The sequence below is a fragment of the Pongo pygmaeus genome, chromosome 3 (assembly GCF_028885625.2).
Source record: "Pongo pygmaeus isolate AG05252 chromosome 3, NHGRI_mPonPyg2-v2.0_pri, whole genome shotgun sequence".
NCBI lineage: Eukaryota > Metazoa > Chordata > Mammalia > Primates > Hominidae > Pongo > Pongo pygmaeus.
In genome coordinates this window covers 156,373,623-156,395,179 of record NC_072376.2, presented here as the reverse complement: position 1 = coordinate 156,395,179, position 21,557 = coordinate 156,373,623, and the positions used below count along the sequence as shown (strand labels likewise).

General features: G+C 43.4%; 1 protein-coding gene across 2 annotated transcripts in view; it reads right to left on the bottom strand.

Annotated features, from left to right (window-relative positions):
- The window catches only part of GAB1 (GRB2 associated binding protein 1), a 131,724-nt gene extending 120,009 nt beyond the window's left edge, over positions 1 to 11,715 (bottom strand). Inside the window, exon 1 of one of the 2 annotated variants that reach the window (XM_054485114.2) lies at positions 10,986 to 11,715. In XM_054485114.2, coding sequence (XP_054341089.1) covers positions 10,986 to 11,057 — 72 coding nt within the window. In that variant the 5' untranslated portion in view covers positions 11,058 to 11,715. The remainder of the gene's footprint in view (positions 1 to 10,985) is intronic. The other variant, XM_054485112.2, reaches the window with a different exon arrangement.
- Positions 11,716 to 21,557: the final 9,842 nt, after the last annotated feature.

The following is a 21,557-nucleotide window of genomic DNA, read 5'->3' as shown; positions in this document are numbered from 1 at the left end:
GGAACGAGAAATGGGCTGAGAAAGAATACTCAAATTATCAACATATAATTCAGGGCATTTAACTAGGTGTTAAGAGCCATAGATGAGCTTTAAAGGTCAGAAAACATCCAAGATTATAATAATGTTTGTGTATAAGTTGGTAAGAGTTCTTATGGGAACTGGGAGCCTCAAATTTTCAAAGGAGTTCATGATCTCACAACAGATGAAGAACCAACTAACAAAGACGAAAAGACGAGGAGACCAACCAGGGCTAGCACTGGAACCCTCAAGAACTCCAACACCTAGGAACATCAGAGACTGGTGTTTAAATAAGGGTGATGGAAAAAGGACCCAGCTGTATTCCATTATGAAATGAACAGCCGGTGAAAAAGAGGAAGAGCGAAATGTAAACAACAATGCAAGAGTCTGGCTGGGAAAAGGAGAAACAGAAATCAGATCTTACTCCAGCCTCATCTTTGAAAACTGAATCCATCTTTTAAGGTGCTGGTGAAATGCCTCTTGCTACCTTCATTAAGCCTTCACAGAGTACCGAATTAACCTCTCTTTGCTGGATTCTTCTACCAGAATGTCTCACACATCACTGATCATGATGTAATTTGTAGAACTAAGTGCAACCTATGTCCCCTAGCAGCACACAGCTCTCAAAGGTGAAAACAGTGTTCACTTGGTCCTCTTCTTTTGCATTCTTTACAGTGCCCTGTTCATGTGGGCATTCACTCTGATGGAAAGGATTTTATCTGGGAGGGGAGAGATGAGCCCCAACAGAACAACTGATTAAGTAGTATGACTTTGGACTAATCAATTCATCTCCCTTAGGCTTATTTTCATTCCCTGTAAAAGGAGTGGGTTGGGTTCTTGACTGGTGGAGAAGGAGATATGTGTAATTAGAAAAAAGTTTCAATATAGCTATTGTTTTTGTAATGCAAATCATAGAAAGTAAAACTGGATTAAAAGCCAAAGGACACTCAAACAATGCATGAGAGAGGTTAAGAATCATTGGACAAGAGAATTTACAATTTTAGGCTCAAAATTCTACAATTATTTGATTGTGCTGTTCAAGAGTATATGCAAGGCACCGTACTGTATATTTGAGACAAGAGAACAAATGCCATCTCTGTCCTCTGGAAATTAATATCCTATTACAAACACCGAAGAATGATAAATGAAACCATAATTTTCACAGATTCCTGTGTATACACCTTTTTCTCTGTATACTGTGGGTCACTATGAAAATCAACTAGAAAAATAGTTGCTTGCTTTTCCCATTTGAAACATTCAACATTTATAAATTTGACTCTCAACTATTTGACTGTTTAAAGGAATAGAAAGAAAAATAATACCGTTCAATAGCACCAGTTTAATTGTGTGCCTTTTTCTTTGGAGGTAAATGACCTACATACGCAGCAAAGATTACTCAGAAGGCTTTGGTTTTATGTAACAGCATCACTAGGAACAAAGTACCTTCCCAAATATTTTACATTCTTAGGAGTTCAATATTTCCTTTTACCTTGTCTCAACACTTCAAACATTTAAACCTGAAACTGTCAAGAACATGTAAAGTAAATAATCCTACATAACGTTGGGGTCAATTATAACTTTGCCAGAGGGTAGAGGGTTCAAAAAATACCTCCCTAGCTGAATGAGGTAATCATTCCTCATCAAGCTCTATACAACAGCACTGGAATTCAAAACGCTGAAGGTAGCTTTTACCTAGTATCTCTCTTACAAAAGTCAAAGATTAAAGCACTTCTCTCTCGATAATCAAGGAGTCATCCCTCCACCAGTACCTTAGTCTTGGCAACTCCAACTCTGGCCACAGCAGTGATGGGAATGTGCTAAGGACTGGAGCTGGGAAGGCACACAGGCAGGTAATTCTTTCATCAGGTAGTCATCTCAGGGAGGAGTTCTGCCAGTCAGAAAGTGGCCTAACCACATTTCCCAGTACAGCAGTAACTAAAAGCTGCATTTCAGGAGAGAAAAACAATCTACATGCTAGTTGGAACATTATTATTTCTATTCTTGATTACTACGTCAGAGTGATACAAATTAACACTCTCTTTTTAGAGAAAAGGTGAAAGAATGTGTGTGTAAAGATTGGGACACAAATATTTTGTGATTTTGATGTCTAGGCTTATATCACAGAGAAGCAGAAATGAATAGGAAAAGAGAGAGTAGGGAACTATGGCACAGAGTGCTTTTACCTTCCTCTCATTTAAAAAGTTAGCAAATAAAATGTTATAGCCACTGGCTGGCTAATGCGTTAAATACAACAATAAAAACTACAACAATGAGGCAAGAGATCACTTGGGGCCAGGAGTTCGAGACCAGCCTGGGGAATGTAGAGACCCTGTCTCTATTTTCTATTTAAAACAAAAACTACAACAAAATGAGTTGAGTTCTTCCAATGCTTATGTCCAGGATTTCATTTCACAAAAGCAAATGTGAAACTTGCTTAACTTAAATTACATTTACCTGCTTATTTCATGTTTAAATAGCTAAATATCTCTAGGCAATAATAATAAATAACCAAGCAACGTAAAAGTAAGTTAGAAAACCTTGGTATTATTTGACATTTTGCCCCTCTTCTGACAGGAGGATGGCCTCCTCTTACTTTTCTCTTCAAATGTAAAATGGAAGTTTAATGCTTTTCCCTATGTGCAGTATTCTTAAAGAAGTATGTATAAAGCTGTTTTCAAAGTAAATTTAAACTACATGAGTCAAACCAAAAGAAAATAAATAAAAAAGGGAAAGGAAAAACAATCAACAGGATAGTTAAAGCAAAGTTTAATATTTGTCTTCCTAAAAAAAGAAAGGCTTAATATTTTTACATTGAAATGTTTGGACTCTTGGTATGTTGTTTTTAATTCATGGGACAATGTGGCCATTTGTTTTTTCCTCTTAGGACATTGTTTTTTGAACACATAACTTAAGAGAACTGTCTAGGCCAAGTATGAATTCAAAGTAAAAAGCTGGGAGAAAAGAAAACCACCATCAGAAAAACACTTGGTAAATCTGGCATTCTTTCGAGTATATAAAAATAAAACTCAGTTTAGAAAGATGATAAACATTACTGAAACACACACTAAGAGGTGAGGGAAGAACAATTAAATGGTAGAAAAAAGTTAACTCACATTTCTCCTTCTAGAAGCTCTATTCCTTTATAACTTATATCCTTCACGTGCAGTTTGCATATAGTAGCTCTGCTAAAAACAACCACATGGAAAATTTTTGTTCCAGATAATACTGCAGGACAGGGCTTGGCAGCTACAAGTTGTAATCAGAATGCTTCAAGAGCTAATGTAACAGAGATAACAACCAAACATGCATTACAGTGCATAGTCTTAATTCTTTTTAAAAATGGGCTGGGAGAAGGTCAAAAGCTCTTAGGTTATAGTGTCCTTTATTCAGTAATGTGACCTTTTAAACTAGGGAGAACTTCACTCCTATGAATAAGTGAATTGCTTAAAAGAGAAATGATTCTTTTTTCCAGTTAGGGCATTCTTCTATTATTTAAGATGCTCAAACATAGAAGCCTAGAATGAGCAAAAAATTCCAGTTCCTAAAAATGACTTTTCTCAGCAATTCTACAGGCCTAAATTGTCATCTACAATTTATTGAGGCTCCTATAGCCATCCCACTGGCAACGGAAGAGCCTAGTTATTTAATAAATATGGAAATCCACAGTACAATGGTCCACTTTTTGCCAGGGGTAATATAAAAAAGAAAGAATGCTAATTTTTTGTGTGTTATACCCCAAGAGGGGAGAATAAAGAGACCTGTGACTTGATAAGTTTTCTGTATTAGTTGGCAGACTGAGATAAAAGGAGTCACAGAAAGATTGTGACTGCAATCCAAGTTCAAATGGCAAATTCAGATGGAGCGCTAACTTGGTGGAAATTAGCCACCGTGTTGATGCGAGGAATGTGAAATGAGAGAAACCCCTCCATCCACAGTGAGAGGGGGTTTCATGTGATCCGTTGGTGTTATTCTCTCCCCCCCCAACATGAGCTGGCACTCACACAGCTGGGCTAAGATGGCTTCCAAAGTCCGAAATAAGACGCTAGCCCAAGGCAGCCCTGGCCCTGCTGCTGGAACTCAGAAGCAAATGAATCAAAGGCTCTTTTATTCTCCCTCCCACCAGAACATGCTCCCTCTCTGTTGTAAACTAACTGCTTGCCAGAATGAATTACTTAGCTTAAAACAGACATAAAGAAATCTTAAATAACTCATGTCCCTTGGAATTTTAATAAGTTCAGGTGACCAAACAAGTTGTTTTGTTCATTTCTAGTTTGATGCAGAAAATTCACTTGTGCTCAGGAACCCATGAGGAACATTAGATCTCAGCAGAAACAAAAACTTCTCAAACTAGAAGATACAGCTGACAGCCAAACTCCTCACATGAAACTGGGGTGCTGGGAAGCAGTTTTTTTCATGAGGACGTCTAAACTCAACACAAATCTTTGTTCTTCCTTTAAAACCAGCCCTCCCTTAAGATTTTGCCGTTGCTGCCGGCAGTACACCAGCTCTTCTAAAAGCAAAGTGTAAAATTCATTTGCAGAGTCTTCCCTGGCATCTCCTACCCCTGCATCCTCTGTTCTCACTCTAAACTCTTTCATTTGGCAACTAATCATGTATCATAGCTCCTATAAAATGACTGACAGCTTGTCTTCACAAACAGATTAGAAACTCCTTAAGGGCAGGGAGTGGGCCTTTCCTTCCTTGCATTCCTCACATGGCACATAACAAAACCTCCTGCAACACCTGTTTATTATTCAGTCAACAGGCATCTGTTGAGCTCCTACTCTGAGCCAGGCATTGCACAGGGGCTCAAGACACAGCACCCAGCCCAGGAGCACAGCAGCCAAAGGCCCTGCACGCAGGTCTGCCTTCAGTTAAAACCCAAGAGTCCCCAGAGAATACTGCTTAAGCAGTCACTAAACTATTTAAGATAAATAGTACAGATTTCCCCAAAAGGAAGATTTATGTCCCCCAAAAATTTATGTTGCAGCTTATTGAAGAGCTCCCCATTTGTCCCTTCCACCCAAGAAAATGTCTGAGAAAAGGAATGCTAAACTGCAACAGGGCTTCTGCTGAAGATCTACAGCTCTTCCCTCCCCCATTTTACAGATAAGGAAACTGAAGATCAGAATGGTCAAATGCTCCTGTGGGTGGGTAATGGCAAAGCCAAGTAGAATACGGGTCCTGACACTCAGTCTGGGTTTCCTTCCACTATAGCAAAACATCCCCACTAAAAGCATCAGTGGTTTCATCAAATTACATTTTAAAACAAAACTCTTCAAAAGCAAAGTAGTAGCCCACCTACTACAATGCTCCTTCTGGCTGTCAGTCTCTGTAAGAAAATTAGGAGAGCTGAGTACCTAACACGTTTTGAATCTATTACCTCTGGCTGGGCACGGTGGCTCACGCCTGTAATCCCAGCACTTTGGGAGGCCGAGGCGGGCGGATCACCTGAGGTCAGGGGTTCGAGACCAGCCTGGCCAACAAGGCAAAACCCCATCTCTACTGAAAATACAAAAAAAAAAAATTAGCCGGGCGTGGTGGCGGGAGCCTGTAATCCCAGCTACTTGGGAGGTTGAGGCAGGAGAATCAGTTGAATCCGGGAGATGGAGGTTGCAGTGAGCGATGAGCCAAGATCATGCCATTGTACTCCAGCCTGGGCAAGAGCTAAACTCCGTCTCAAAAAAAAAAAAAAAAAGAATCTATCACCTCTGAAATTTCTCAGTCTGAAAATTGTCAACAGCTTATCTACATATTTTTATGTTAAGTCTAAAATATGGAATTTTACTTACTCTCAAAAAATGCTGTTTTGCTCCTTACATTTTTAAGCAGGTTATGGCAAAATACACTGAAATAACCAGTCACTTGTCAAACAGATTATCCAACTATAACTCTTGCCATCTTTTGTTCCAAGATGATCTCTTAAAAAAATAATTTTGAAGAGCCAGCAGAATTCTCAAACTATCCCCTCCAAACTAATGCACTTTCCTAACAGTAATTCTGAATCTCAAAAGGTAGCAATCAGATTTGGAGATTCGGCAAGTTGCACATGGAGAGTTCTACGCTTATCATTCAGCCCAGGCACAACAAATGAACTATCATTAACCATCATAAAGGCTTAATGTAATTGCAAGTTGATGATCTCTGTTAATAGAAAAAACATTCTTGCTACACTTGAAAAGGTAAAAACATTGGGAGTCTGAATTATGTTTACTAACGTGAGGATGGCAAGAAAAAATTTCCTTCAATAGAATAATAATGCTTATTCAGTCACTGTAAGCAGAAACATCAGAATCCATTGTTTGCTAGTGGTAATTGTCAAAAAAGGATAGGAACAGCTTCTAGACATGACAGTCCTCTTTGTTGTAGTGACACTATTAAGCAGGGGTTTCATGCTTAGCACAGGTCCTGGGTTGTCCTTGAACCAAGGAAATGCTGACCCTTGGCCTGCCCACGCCCCCCTCCTCCATGTCAGATGTCAGGTGCCCACCCAGTAGGAGAGGCTATTTCTGTTTCTAGGCCCATTTCCAGAACCAGGGGTGTGTTCTTGAAGTCCAGACAAGAGTTGTCCTGTTAATTGACAGCTGCAGAGCAGATAGAGAGCCCACGCTGGGTACAGATTACCCACCTAAGAACTGGCTGGGGCCTTGCTCCCAGGCTGGCTGTCAGCTAACAGGCCACCTTGCTCTGGCCTCAGAAGCAGGTTCTCCTGCTGAGATCGTGCACCTGTCCAATGCTGACAGCTGGGCTATGGAGGAGCCCAAACTTAGTGTTCGGGCTTCAGGCAAGAAAGCTCCTCCTGCAGAGCTATGGTGGTAGCCAGCTGTCTTGAAACAATACTTTGTTTACAGACTTGCATCTTATTTCAGCTAAAATTTCAGGTTCTGATGAAAATTTCACCATCATTTCTTTAAATAATTCTTTAAAAATCTGAGCACCATTGTTGAGTGCATACTACCAAGACTTCACTTGTTTTCTGTAACCCTAGTGACAGTAATCTGTTTATGATTCCATCAGGTCCTTAACAAGGTAAAAAAGCAGCTGTTTAATATATAACACAGGATGAAAACAGCAACACCACAGTAGCAACCCTGAAAAGAAGCATTAAAATTTTCACCTACATTTTAAGTAGATTTTTAAAACTTCCAGGAGAATGAAATACATACAAGAGGAAAGAAACCTTTTGCGAATATAGAAAAAATTAAAAAGAGAAGGAAAAGCTGGGAAATCTGCTGACTACTCTTGACTTTCATTTTCTTTTGTGTCATTCTTTAGAAAATTCAAGAAAAGCTTACACATCAGATTAACACACTAGTGTGTACAAAAAACAATCCTGCTTGAATTGACTATGAAACAGTAAACATAAAACAGAGTTGTAAATGGAATACATTGGGGGCCATATATGAGATGGCTTTAAAGATAAAACTAAAACAATTTAAGGCCGGGTGTGGTGGCTCATGCCTGTAATCCCAGCACTTTGGGAGGCTGAGGTGGGCGGATCACCTGAGGTCAGGAGTTTGAGACCAGCCTGGCCAGCATGGCGAAATCCCATCTCTACTGAAAATACAAAAATTAGCTGGGCGTGGTGGTGCATGCCTATAATCCCAGCTACTGGGGAGGCTGAGGCAGAAGAACTGCTTGAATCTGGGAGGCGGAGGTTGCAGTGAGCCGAGACTGTGCCACTGCACTCCAGTCTGGGTGACAGAGCAAGACTCCATCTCAAAAAAAATTAATTAAAAAAAACTAAAACAATTTTTTTGTCACTTAAAAGCTCTTATGGATCATCTTAATCAGTGTTCGGACTACCCTATAAATGCTGTAAACAGTGAGACAACTGTCAAAGTTCCACAGGCCAAATATTTCCAAACAGAATCATGATGCTCAAACTCCCTTAAGTCTCATTTAATAATTATAGTACCAAGCATCCAAGATATCTTTTCATAGCAAATCCATTCTTTACAAATCATTATCCAGAAACATTTTGCCTACTGGGTGGCCAACAATGTTTCCTTTATCCAGAAAAATAAACATTCTACATGAAAAAAAACAAGCATAGGAAATGCATGTATACATGCCTATATCTTTGATGGTCAAAACTACTTTAGCAAAAACCATCTAAACTGGACAGCAAAGCCAAAAGATCAATAATGTGGGAACGTCAAAATCTTCTGGGCCACCAACCTGACAGGTAAAATACAAGCCTTATTTAACCTGACAGTTAAATAAGCCTTATTTAACTCATTACACTCCATGCTGGTTTCCTCTATTCTGACAGCCGCCCTGTCCACTGTCTTCCAGGACTATCTCCATCTACTTTATTCGTGGGTAAAGAAAACACCAGTGCTACACCAGGCAAAGAAAATCCTAGTTTCTCCCAAGCTGTTAGGCAATTCATCCTCCTGTGGAAAACGCAATGTAGGCAGCCCACTGTCTCTCTCAAATGTTCCCATAGTTTCAGTCCACACTGAACTTGTTCCTCAGAACAGCCAGAAAATACCCATACCACTCAACTTAGACACACAGTCATATACCACTTCGCACTGTTGGCTTTTTCACATATACTTGTCTTATGGTCCCAAAGACTCAAAAAGCTACTTAAAAGCAAAGACCAGGTCTTACGTTTCTTTGGCACTGTGCACCTGATCCATAGTCCACCTCATTCTTGTATTCTCAACTAATATTCACAGAGTCAGGAAAAGTTATAATCTGAAAGGAACTTTATTTTGTTGTTGCTATTTTTGAGACAGAGTCTCACCCTGTCATCTAGGCTGCAGTGCAGTGGCACAAACTCTGCTCACTGCAACCTCCACCTCCCAGGTTCAAGCATTTCTCCTGCCTCAGCCTCCCCAGTAGCTGGGATTACAGGCGTACACCACCATGCCCGGCTATTTTTTGCATTTTTAGTAGAGACAGGGTTTCGCCATGTTGGCCAGGCTGGTCTCCTGACCTCAGGTGATCCACTGGCCTCGGCCTCCCAAAGTGCTGGGATTACAGGTGTGAGCCTGAAGGACCTTTAGAGATAACCTAGTCTAAGTTCCACGTTTGAAATGAACTAGGTGAGAGTCGTTAACCTTTTACAGTCCAATCAATCAGGCAGATCTGGGTTCAAATGCAGGACTGTTTTCTGTAAAATAGAGATGACACCTACCTCAGAAAACAGTTGTAATGATCAAATTATACTTTCCTTTTTGTTTTTCTTGTTAAGACATAATCTTTTTGGCTGATTTCTTTCCTGGTTAATAGTTCAATTGAATTCTAAGCCCAAGAGGCAGGGCTTTTTTCCTACTGTACTTTGTGACCTTATGGTTGGTGTCTAATACAGTGCCTGGCGTCTTTTGAGTGAGCCATGAACTAACCATGTGAAAGAATGAATGAAACCTGTATTATCACTTTCACGTTCAGCAAATGTGTTATTCTTTAATTCCTCCAAGAATCTGTCTTTCCTAAATTGGGCCTTCGCAAAACAAATATATTTATCTCCCTACCCCTTCCTCCCTTCCTTCTCTGTCACACACACACAGAACTTTCTCTTTAGAACAGCTGGAAAAAAAAAAAACACTGCCTCGCTCATATTTTTGGAACAAAGTTAGCATTTTTACTAGGATATTCAGGAAAACTGATAGATGGACAGGATTTGGAGGCATTACACATCTCTGGAGAGCTTTCTTATGATTTGTGGCATCGAGTTCTTAATAAAGTTACTTGTCTATAATAAATTCTGGCAGAAAGTAAATCAGAAATTCACTGGTGAGTTGTCAGTGAAGTTAAATACTTCACTCTGTGTACTTCACTCTGTTCTACACAAGCAAACAGTGACTAACAGGATTAACCTGAGCTCTAATAATAGGTATAGATATTCTTCAACGACAAACGGATTCCCTTCGTACAGGCATTAAATTTATATTATATTTAAGGGGGCATAAATTTTGCTTTTGCAAACACATTTTACTAGAAAAATATTTGGTCCAGATGTCAGCACAAAAGTGTCATTTCTTTCCTTTGCAAGGGGGCAGCAACAAAACAACCAATGGGGAGGAAGAATAAGATCCCAGACCTCTGAAGAGGGCACAGGTTTCCACTAAAGCAAGGTTGATACTTTCAAGGAATATTTTTCCTAACAGCTAAAACGGTTTAACACATAGCATCTTGTATCAATTACACAAACACCATTAAAGCCACTCTGGTTCCCTGGGAAAGGACCGCAACTGAAATCCTTTCTGGCTTCAGCTGTCCCCTCCTGCCGAGTTTGACAGCACATCCAAGGCGCCCAAACACCAGCCACTAGGCTCCCCCCAGCGCCCTCCTCTCGCAGCAAACCGCCAAGGCTCCCGGGCCAAACTCCAAAGTCCCTCAATTCAAAACCGCGAAAACGTGAACCCTGCTAAGCAAACGGCAGGGCGCGTAATAACTTTTCCTTCTTTCCCTTTTGCGCGCATTCGATATGCTTGTCTCTACTACCAACTCCTCAGCTCCACAGCCCGCTTCCCGCAACCCATCTCGAGGGGCGGAGAGGGAGCGCCCACCAAAAAAAGGGCTAGTGAGCTTTAAAACCTCGGCGGTTTTCCCAGTGCGGGAACTTTAGCACACATCAGCCCAATAATCAGATGCAGGAATAAAGCAGGAAGAAGGCTCCTCTCTCCATCGCACCCCATCCTTCCTAAGGAAGAAGAAAAGCGTGCAGCAGGAGTTTAGCTGGACGTCTGGGTCCTTTTATGGGGCGAGCAGGCCCGCAAAGCAGGCTGTCCGGAACCTGGAGGAAGAAAGTTGTCCGGCCAAGTGGATGCCTGGGCGTGAGGAAGTGCAAGGCACCCGGTCCCGAGCCCGCCAGGGGTAGGGGCCAAGGGGAAAGAGACCGGCATTCGTTTAAGAACCAGCCCCGCGCGCGGCCAGCTGCAGCCGCCGGCGAGCCGACTGGGGAGGGGTGTGGACGCCGAGGCCCGCGTAGTGGTGCCCGCAGCTCTACTTACATAACGCTTCAACTTTTTCTCCGGGGGAGACTTGCGGAGCCATCCGGAGCAGACCACTTCACCACCGCTCATGGTGCGCGCTTCTCGGGCTCCCGGCCGGGCAGCTGAGGGGCGGCGGGCGCGTTCCCGACACAGCCGACGCCTGTCGAGCGCGCAGCGGCGAGAACCTAGCTTTCCTGGTCGCGCACCCCGGACGGACTGGGCAGACAGGCTCCACGGTGCGCAGCTTCCACGAGTTCGAGTCTCTCCTTTGCAGGCCCACGAACCTGAACAGAACGCGAGCCGGGGCCGCAGGCGCGCCGGCCTCCTTTCAGTGCGCCCGCCTCGCCTCCAGACGTGCAGTCTCGCCAGCTGCCTCAGCAGCGCTCGGACTCAGCAGGACTCTGCCCCGACTCGGTGCCGGAGCCTCTGTCCTTTGCGCTCCGCCCCCTAGGGACAAGACCTCCCCAGAGCGCTTTCCGAAACAGACACAGCGCTGCTCACACACACACACACACACACACACACACACACAATGCCCCGCGCGGTGCCCGCTCGCCCGCCCGCCCTCGGTTTCGATGCTCCCGGAGCGATCCTCCTTCCCTCTCCTCGGGGGAGGGTGGGTCACTTCGCGGCGCTCGGGGAACGCCGAGGAAAGGGGAAGCCGCGAGCCGCCTACGGGCAGCGGGCGCGGGGCTGATCCCGGGTCACAGAGGGAGCCGCAGGGTTGGCAGGGAAGCGCGGGGCGTCTCTGAGCGGCGGGCGCAGGGAGGTCGCAGGTCAAGCCGGAGGGTGGGTCCGCTCTCGCGGCCGCCGAAGAGGGCGGGGAGCGGCAGAGGAACGAGGCGCTTGGCGGCTTGGCTTCTGGGAGGGATCCCGCTGTCCCGTCCCCTCGCGCTCCTCCCCCGCCGCCTCCCCCACCCCGGGGCGCGCGGCAGGTTCTGAGCGGCTCGGCCACAGATCCCGATCCCTTCCTCCCTCTCCCGGCCTCCGGGCTCCCTCTTCCTCGCTTTCCTCCTCCCCTTCCCACGTTCAGGCCCGGCTCCGGTTTCTGCCCAGACTTTCTCTGAAACTCCGCCGGAGTGCTTCCAGCCAAAACAACAAGGGCCGGGGGAGGAGACGGACGAAGGGAGGGAGCAAGGGAGGGAGGGAGCGCGAGTCCGAGAGGCACCCTGGGATCTGTAGTTCGGGAAGCAGGAGCAGGGTCCTCCGCCGTCCGGCGGCCCCCAGTCGGCTCCTCGCCCGGGAAGACCGCAGAGGCCTCGGCTAGGGCAGAGGCACCGGGGCTTGGGCGCGGGGAAGACTGTGGGACGTTCGAATGTTCAGTCCGGGGCTTGCCATCTTGACTCAGCCCGGTGCCAGTTCGGAGCTTGTGCTGTGCTCGAGATCAGGAGTTTCGAGGGTTTTCTTTACTTGAGAGCCTGAAAAGCAAAACCGCGGGGAGACCACCATCCTGCCGGTCCCCGCCGCGCGAGATTAAAGGATAGACCAAGAGGGCGCGGGAGCTACCAGCTTGGAGGGGAGTACAGATGGGGACCCAGAGCTGGCCAGGGCTGGTCTCTGGGGCTGTTCTGCCAGAGTGATGGGGGCGCTTGGCGAGGCCAAGGATTTGGTTGGGTCCTATCTCTGGGACATTTTGAAGTCTCACACCCCTTCCATTTCTTGCCTATTCCACTTAACTTTGTATTTGTTTGAAATCTACTGTTCGGATGCTGGACTAGAAGAGGGAAACTTGGCCGGGCGCGGTGGCTCATGCCTGTAATCCCAGCACTTTGGGAGGCCGAGGCAGGAGGATCAACTGAGGTCGGGAGTTCAAGACCAGCCTGACCAACACGGAGAAACCAAGTCTCTACTAAAAATACAAAAATTAGCCGGGCGTAATAGCGCGCGCCTATAATTCCAGCTACTCGGGAGGCTGAGGCAGGAAAATAGCTTGAACCCGGGAGGCAGAGACTGCGGTGAGCCGAGATCGCGCCACTGCGCTCCAGCCTGGGCAACAAGAGCAAAACTCCGTCAAAAAAAAAAAAAAAAAAAAAGAGAGAGAGAGAAAGAAGGAAGGAAATTTACTGGGTACCCTAGTTCTATTTGCCTACTTGCTTGTGTGTTTCACAAGTATGCTGGTCCTGAGTTTAACATGATTCTGTAGTAGAAACATCTTTAATTTATTTGTGAAAAAGCCCCAAAGCAAATTTCAGCAGATAATATAATCAGATAAAAGTGCTAAAAATATGAGGAGATAAATGAGCATTTCTGGAAAGACATAACTTCAGTCATTTTCTTATTAACACAACATTCATATTCTGAAGCTCCTCTGAGTTTGAAAATGTTAGATGATTGTAGTAAGAAATTAGGTGCTGGAGTGGTGACAAGACAAAGGTCCCTGCATATATGGAGGTAGTGGCATAGGGTAGTAAGCAAATAAAGGGTCAACAAAACTACAGATTGAGACTCAGTCTCAAAAAAAAAAATCTGAAAAAGCCTGTTTCCCACTGGGGTTTAGAGACCTTCATCTTTTGGCAGGCACTTAACAGTATCACCAGGGCGGAACTTCTCGCAGATCTGGATGCACTTTTCAGGTCATCAACTGCATAGTCGTGACCTTGGGTAAATTACACAATGTCTCTGAGTCTCAGTTTCCCGATATGTGAAATGGGAATTCTAACACCGATTTTGCAGAAGTTTAATGAAAAATAGAAATGGTAGTGTTGGCCAGGCGCGGTGGCTCATGCCTGTAATCCTAGAACTTTGGGAGGCCTAGGTGGGTGGATTGCCTTAGCTCAGGAGTTTGAGACCAGCCTGGGCAACTCAGTGAAAACCCGTCTCTACTAAAATACAAAAAATTAGCCGTGGCGGCGTGCTCCTGTAGTCCCAGCTACTCGGGAGGCTGAGGCAGGAGAATCGCTTGACCCTGGAGGCGGAGGTTGCAGTGAGCCGAGATCGCGCTACTGCACTTCAGCTTGGGCTACAGAGCGAGACTCCGTCTCTAAAAAAAAAAAAAAGAAAAGAAAAGAAATGGTAGTGTTGGTCGGTTGGTCGGGTGCGATGGCTGGCGCTTGTATTCCCAGCACTTTGGGAGGTCTAGGTGAGCAGGTCACTTGAGGCCAGGAGTTTGAGACCATCCTGGCCAACGTGGTGAAACCCAGTCTCTACTAAAAACACAAAAATTAGCCGGGTGTGGTGGCACGCGCCTGTAGTCCCAGCTACTCGGGAGGCTGAGGTAGGAGAATCGCTTGAACCCAGGAGGTGGAGATTGCAGTGAGCCGAGATCGTGCCACTGCACTTCAACTTGGGAGACAGAGCGAGACTCTGTCTCTAAAAAAAAAAAAAAAAAAGGAAAATGGTAGTGTTGGTTGGGCATGATGGTTTGCACTTGTAATCCCAGCACTTTGGGAGGTCTAGATGAGCAGGTCACCTGAGGCCAGGAGGTCGAGACCATCCTGGCCAACGTGGTGAAAACCCAGTCTCTACTAAAAACACAAAAATTAGCTGGGTGTGGTGGTGCGAGCCTGTAGTCCCAGCTACTCAGGAGGCTGAGGCACAAGAATCACTTGAACCCAGGACAGGGAGGTTTCAGAGAGCTGACACAGGGCCACTGCACTTCAGACTGGGTGACTGAGTGAGAGTCTGTCTCGAAAAAAAGAAAAAAAAAAGGAAAAAAGAAATGGTAGTTTTAAATATCAGGCACATATTAGATATTGTAGGATTTTTGCTGTTTGTTGCTGTATTTCTTAATGTTCTTTCTGAAACATAAACAAGTGTAATTTTTATGGCAGCTAATAAACCAAAGCACTTCTTTTTAAGTATGTGAACATAAATCATGCCACAAATCTTCCAAATGAAAATAAACCATCAAATTTATTTTCCTCTTCTCCCATAGGCAGCATGTATCTACATTGAGCCAAAGGCATAATTAGCATTAGTAAGACTAGTATTGTTGAGTAGTTAACTACTGGCTTTAGCAAATTTACCACTTCCTACACTCTTGTTATGAAGTCCTTTGTAAATGGAAAATTGTAATATATCTTGTATTATTGAGCTTTGGGAATTTCCAAAATTTTTTTTCTTTATTTCAAATAAGGCATTCAGTTATCTCATTCCTATGTAAAAAATCTTTAAGTGTTTTTCCTGTCTTCTACTGAGTTGTTTTAGGCTTGTATTTCTAGAAATTAAATCAGGGTTGAAGAGAAGTTGAAGATAGATATGCCTCCATGTATATATTTTAGAAAGGAAATTTGCCTTATTTTTATATGTCATGTTTAGATTATTTGTTAAATCATATTTTATATCTTTATGCCTTAAAAGGCATGCTGGAAAAAGTTATTATATATAAGTATCTTAAATTTCATTCATACAAAGAATATTTATGGGATGCCTATTATATGCCAGTCCCTGAGGACCCAGGATACAGTAGGGGAAAGCCAGACCTGTTCCCGCACTCCTCTTTCCTAGAGAAAAGCTTTTGCAGATAATTAACCCCATCGTTTTGGCAATACAGTTGATAAATGCTATGGAAGAAAATATAGTATTGTTTGGGCATATAACAGAGGATGTACCCCACAGGAGTAGGGGTGGTAGGTTGGGAAGACTTCCCTGAGGAAAAGACTTTTTTTTTTTTTTGAGACGAGTCTCACTCTGTCTCTCAGCCTGGAGTGCAGTGGCACAATCTTGGCTCACTGCAACTTCCGCCTCCTGGATTCAAGCTATTCTCCTGTCTCAGCCTCCCAAGTAGCTGGGATTACAGGTGCGCACCACCACGCCCAGCTAATTTTTGTATTTTTAGTAGAGGCGGGGTTTCACTGTATTGATCAGGCTGGTCTCGAACTCCTGACGTCAGGTGATCTACCCGCCTTGGCCTCCCAAAGTGCTGGGATTACAGGTGAGAGCCACAGCGCCTGCCAGGAAAAGACTTTAAACTGAGATCCTCAGGATAAGAAGAAGTTGGCCTGGGGGACATAGTAAGGGAGAGTATTCCAGACAAAAGAGAAGGTGCAGGTGTACAGGTCTTCAGGCTGGAAGGAGCGTTTAATGAACTGAATGAAGGCAGCAGTGAGGTGAATGACGGAGACATTGGCACTGGCTGAGGTACAGGGGCAGGCAAGGGACAGATTGTGCAGGTCCTTGGAGATCATCTTCAGATTTAGACATTTTCTTGAAGCAAGTGACCATTTCATCTCCTGTGACATTCAAATATATCCAAATCAGGCCAGGAGAGGTGGCTCACACCTGTAATCCCAGCACTTTGGGAGGCCGAGGCCGGCAGATCACCTGAGGTCGGGAGTTCGAGACCAGCCTGACCAACATGCAGAAACCCGGTCTCTACTAAAAATACAAAATTAGCCGGGCATGGTAGCACATGTCTGTAATCCCAGCTACTCCACAGGCTGAGGCTGGAGAATCGCTTAAACTCGGAAGGCAGAGGTTGCGGTGGGCCGATATCGCACGCCATTGCACTCCAACCTGGGCAACAAGACGAAACTGTCTCAAAAAAAAAAAAAAAAAAAAGAAAAAAGAAAAATCTATCCAAATCTCCTCAAGCAATCACCTTTGTGCATTTTGTTATTCCCTTCCAGCATCCCACTTTAGCTATACATCTTTCAACTTGATTTTTCAATATCTCCCTATGTAATTATTCCTTCTTCTCAACAGCTTTTCTCGTCTATTAAGACTTGTGCTTTCCCGTGATCTATCAGACGTTTCCTTTCTTCACTCCCTTCTCCTTGTCCAGCTTAAATTCTGTGGTCCGCATTTTCAGTAAACATACCTATCTCACAAAACCCCAACTCTGGACAAACCTGACTGTCCTTTCTTTTTTTTTTTTTTTTTTTTCCTTTTTTGAGAGGGTTATCACCCTGTCACCTAGGCTGGAGTGCAGTGGTGCTATCTCAGCTCGCTGCAACCTCTGCCTCCCAGGTTCAAGTGATTTCTCCCACTTTACCCCACCCAGTAGCTGGGACTACAGCCACACACCACCATGCCCAGCTAATTTTTGTATTTTTTTGACAGAGACGGTTTTGCCATGTTGGCCAGGCTGGTCTCAAACTCCTGGCCTCAAGTGATTCACTTGCCTTGGCCTCCCAAAGTGCTGGGATTACGGGCATAAGCCACCATGCCCAGCTTGACTGTACTTTCTTCTGCATGCAACCAGCCAAGTGCTGTTGGAGCAAGTCACAGAACAGGATGAGTGACATCACTGTAAATTCATGTTCAGTGACCTCAGATAGATACACAATTATTCTGCAGGGGCAAATCTTCATGTCCTGGGACCAGAAGTTTATATAGTTTGGGGAGTCTTTTTAACGAAAAAAATGCAATTATAAATACGAAATTTGGATGAATATGTATTTAGAATGAGGAAATAAATCATCAACAAATTCCCGAAGCCCTGGAGATGCAGATGTCCTTCTTCTAAGATTTATAGGTAATTTACCAGAATCCTTACATTTACATATGCTTCCTGAGTACAGCTTGACACCCTCTCCCCACTAGGACACTCCACTTCTCCCAGAAGCTCCCCACTCTCATGAGAGGCCTGTGCAATGACAGTCCCTGAGCTGAAGCTTCACTAGCTTTATGGATGTCTCTGCCACCCAGTGACCTAGACTGTTCAAGCTGCTGTAACAAACTACCTTAGACTGGGTAATAGATAAACAATAGCCATTTATTGCTTATAATTCTGGATGCTGGTAAGTCCTCCATCAAGTTACCAGCAGATTCAGTGTTTAGTGAGGGCCTGTTCTTCATAGATTGTGCCTTCTTGCTGTGTCCTCACATGGCAAGAGACACAAACAGGCTGCCCTAGGCCTTTTGTACAAGGGCATCAGTTCCATTTATAAGGGCAGAGCTCTTGTAACCTATTAGGTTGGTGCAAAAGTAATTAGGGTTTTGGACTGCGAATTTTAAGTCATCATAACTCGTCTCTAACATATCTTTATTAATCAAAAGAGGAACCATAACAATCAACACATTTTTGCCAACAAGAAATAAGTTTGTTTATTCCTGTAGCATAAAAATTCATGCTTCAGGATTTGACGAACTCTTGGAAAGCATTTTCTGCCTTCTGCTGGTGTGGAAGCATTTTACCTGCAAGAAGTTGTCCAGATACTTGAAGAAGCTCACCAGTAGTCAGTTGGTGAGAGGTCAGGTAAATACTGTAGATGAGGCAAAACTTTGTAGCCCAATTCGTTCAACTTTTGAAGCATTGGTTGTTTGACGTAGGGTCAGGCATTGTTATGGAGAAGAATTGGGGCCTTTCTGTTGACCAATGCTGGCTGCAGTCATTGCAGTTTTCGGTGCATCTCATCGATTTGCTGAGCATACTTCTCAGATGTAATGGTTTTGCTGGGATTCAGAAAGCTGTAGTGGACCGGCAGCAGACCACCAAACAGTGACCATGGCATTTTTTGGGTGCAAGTTTGGCTTTGGGAAGTACTTTGGAGCTTCTTCTCAGTCCAACCACAGAGCTGGTTGTCAATGGTTGTCATGTACAATCCACTTTTTGTCGCTTGTCACAATCTGATTGAGGAACGCTTCATTGTTGCGTAGAATAAGAGAGGATGACACTTCAAAGTGACGATATTTTTTCATTTTCAGTCAGCTTATGAGGCACCCACTTATTGAGCTTTTTCACCTTTTCAATTTGCTTCAAATGCTGAATGACCATAGAAGGCTCAATGTTGAGTTCTTCGGCAACTTCTTAAGGAGTTGTAAGAGGATGAGCTTCAATGATTGCTCTCAATTGGTCACTGTCAACTTCCGATGGCCAGCCACTACACTCTCCACCTTCAAGCCTCTCATCTCCTTTGCAAAACTTCTTGAACCCCCCACTGCACTGTACCTTCATTAGCAGCTCCTGGGCCAAATGCTTTGTTGATGCTGCAAGTTGTCTCCACTGCTTTATGACCCATTTTGAACTCAAATAAGAAAATCGCTTAAATTTGCTTTTTGTCTAACATCATTTCCATAGTCTAAAATAAACATAAAATAAACAGCAAGTAATAAGTAGCAAAAAAAAAAATAAAGTGAGAAATGCCCATTAAAATGATGTATAACATAACCACATTTATTTAAGAATGTATTTCAATATCAAATGGCAAATTCCAACAGTGCAAAAACCGCAATTACTTTTGCACTCACCTAATAATTACCTCTCAAAGGTCCCACCTACACTTTAGAATTTGAAATGTTTACACATTTAATCATTTCTAAGGACGTTATGTTTAAATCTCAAAATGAAAATATCCTCGCAGCAAGATTTATATTGGTATAATGTGAAAATGGTCCTTTGACAAAGGAATAAAATATTGCTTTTTTAAGAATGTTTTTGAGGACTAAGCTCTGATTTTTTATCTTGCCCAAATTCCTACCTAAGGAGTCTAGGGAGTCATGCCCTACAAACCATATATTCCCATCAGATGGGTTATATTTGACTCTACATATTGTGACTTACTTTTCAGTCTGACTCTGGGATAACATTATGAGACAAGGAAAAAAATATTTAACCCCAAAAATATATTTCCTTGCCATACCTCAAAATTGCCTTGCAAAGTCTCTTGTGGGAAAAATCCACATTCTATAGAGAATCCCCTTCCCCTTTGTTTTCCTTCCTTTCTTTCCAGATCTAGGAGATAGGAACCAGGCACCCTTTTAGGTCCCATAAGAAACATTTTACGGCCAGGCACGGTGGCTCACGCCTGTAATCCCAGCACTTTGGGAGGCCGAGGCAGGTGGATCACAAGGTCAGGCATTCGAGAGCAGCCTGGCCAACATAGTGAAACCCCGTCTCTACTAAAAATAAAAATAAAAATAAAAATAATTAGCTGGGTGTGGTAGCAGCCTCCTGTAATCCCACCTACTTAGGAGGCTGAGGCAGGAGAATTGCTTGCACCTGGGAGGCGGAGGTTGCAGTGAGCCGAGATTGCACCACTGCACTCCAGCCCAGGTAACAGTGTGAGACTCTGTCTCAAAAACAAAAAAAGAAACATTTTACAACCTGATCTCTCTCTCTAAGTCTGCTATCTGAGAGATTCCTCTGCACAGGAAAACTTGGCCCCCACAGTCCTTTATCTTAACCTGAACATTCCTTTCCATTAATCCCAGATCTTCAGGTAAATTCAACCAATTGTCAACCAGAACATGCTTAAATTTACCTATAGCCTGGAAGCATCCCTTCCTGCCCTGCCCCCAGCTTTGAGTTGTCCCACATTTCTGAACAAAGCCAATGTATTTCTTAAACATATTTGATTGATGTCTCTTGCCTCCCTAAAATATATAAAACCAAGCTGTACCCTGACCACCTTGGGCACATATTCTCAGGACTCCTGAGGGCTGTATCACCGGCCGTGGTCACTCATATTTGGCTCAGAATAAATCTCTTCAAACATTTTACGAAATTTGACTCTTTTCATCGACATTTTAATTACAATCATTACAGGGTAGATTATGATCAATGTAAACACATTATGGAATCACTGCCTGAGCTGCATAATTTTATCTCTAAACTTAATTTTCCAAATTTAGGTTACGAAGTGGGCTAAAAGAGAGTTTTTATTTAAAAACATAAACGAATCCCTTTGTAATTGTGACATGAAAACACTATATATAAAATAGTATTAGAGCTATTCTATATAGTTATTACCTTTTCACACTTCTTGAATTTAAACTATTCTTTTTTTCTCTTTTGCATGAGCAAAAATATTCCATTAAATTAAAACTTAGATTTACTTAACTCAATTTTCTTTTAAACTCAAAATTATGAGCCAGACATGGTAGCTCATGCCTTTAATCCCAGCACTTTGGGAGGCTGAGGCAGACAGATCACTTGAGGTCAGGAGTTTGAGATCACCCTGGCCAACATGGTGAAACCCTGTCTCTACTAAAAATGCAAAAATTAGCCGGGCATGATGGCACATGCCTATAATCCCAGATACTTGGGAGGTTGAAGCACGAGAATCACTTGAACTCGGGAGGCGGAGGTTGCAGTGGGCCAAGACCGTGTCACTGCATTCCAGCCTGGGCAACAAGAACAAGACTCCGTCTCAAAAAAAAAAAAAAAAGAAATTTAATTTGGGTCTTCATAATATCTTCCATGTCTCTACTTACCATGCTAAGTCATTCTTCTAGCTTTCTGAACATATGGGATATAGCCATAATAACTGTTCTAATGTTTTTGTCCACTAATGTCATCGTCTGTAATTTCTAAATTGGCTTCAATTGGTTGATTTTTTTCCCCCTCATTTTGGGCCATATTTACCTAACTCTTGCTAATCTCTGATTGGATATCACACATTGTAAATTTTATCTTGCTGAGTGTTGGATATTTTTGTTTTTCTATAAATATATTAAGCTTTGTTCTGGGACACAGTTACTTGAAAACAGTTTGATTTTATGGGGTGTTGCTATTACGTTTTCTTAGGCAGGACCACAGCATCATTTAATCTAGGGCTAACTTTCCACCACTACTGAGACAAAATCCTTCAAGGAACTCATGAATGCTCTGTGCATTATGGTGTTTTCTGCTCTGGCTGGGGAGAAGAGGAACTATTTCAACACTGTGTGATCCTCAGCGAGGATTTTTTTTGTACTAAAACTGCAAAA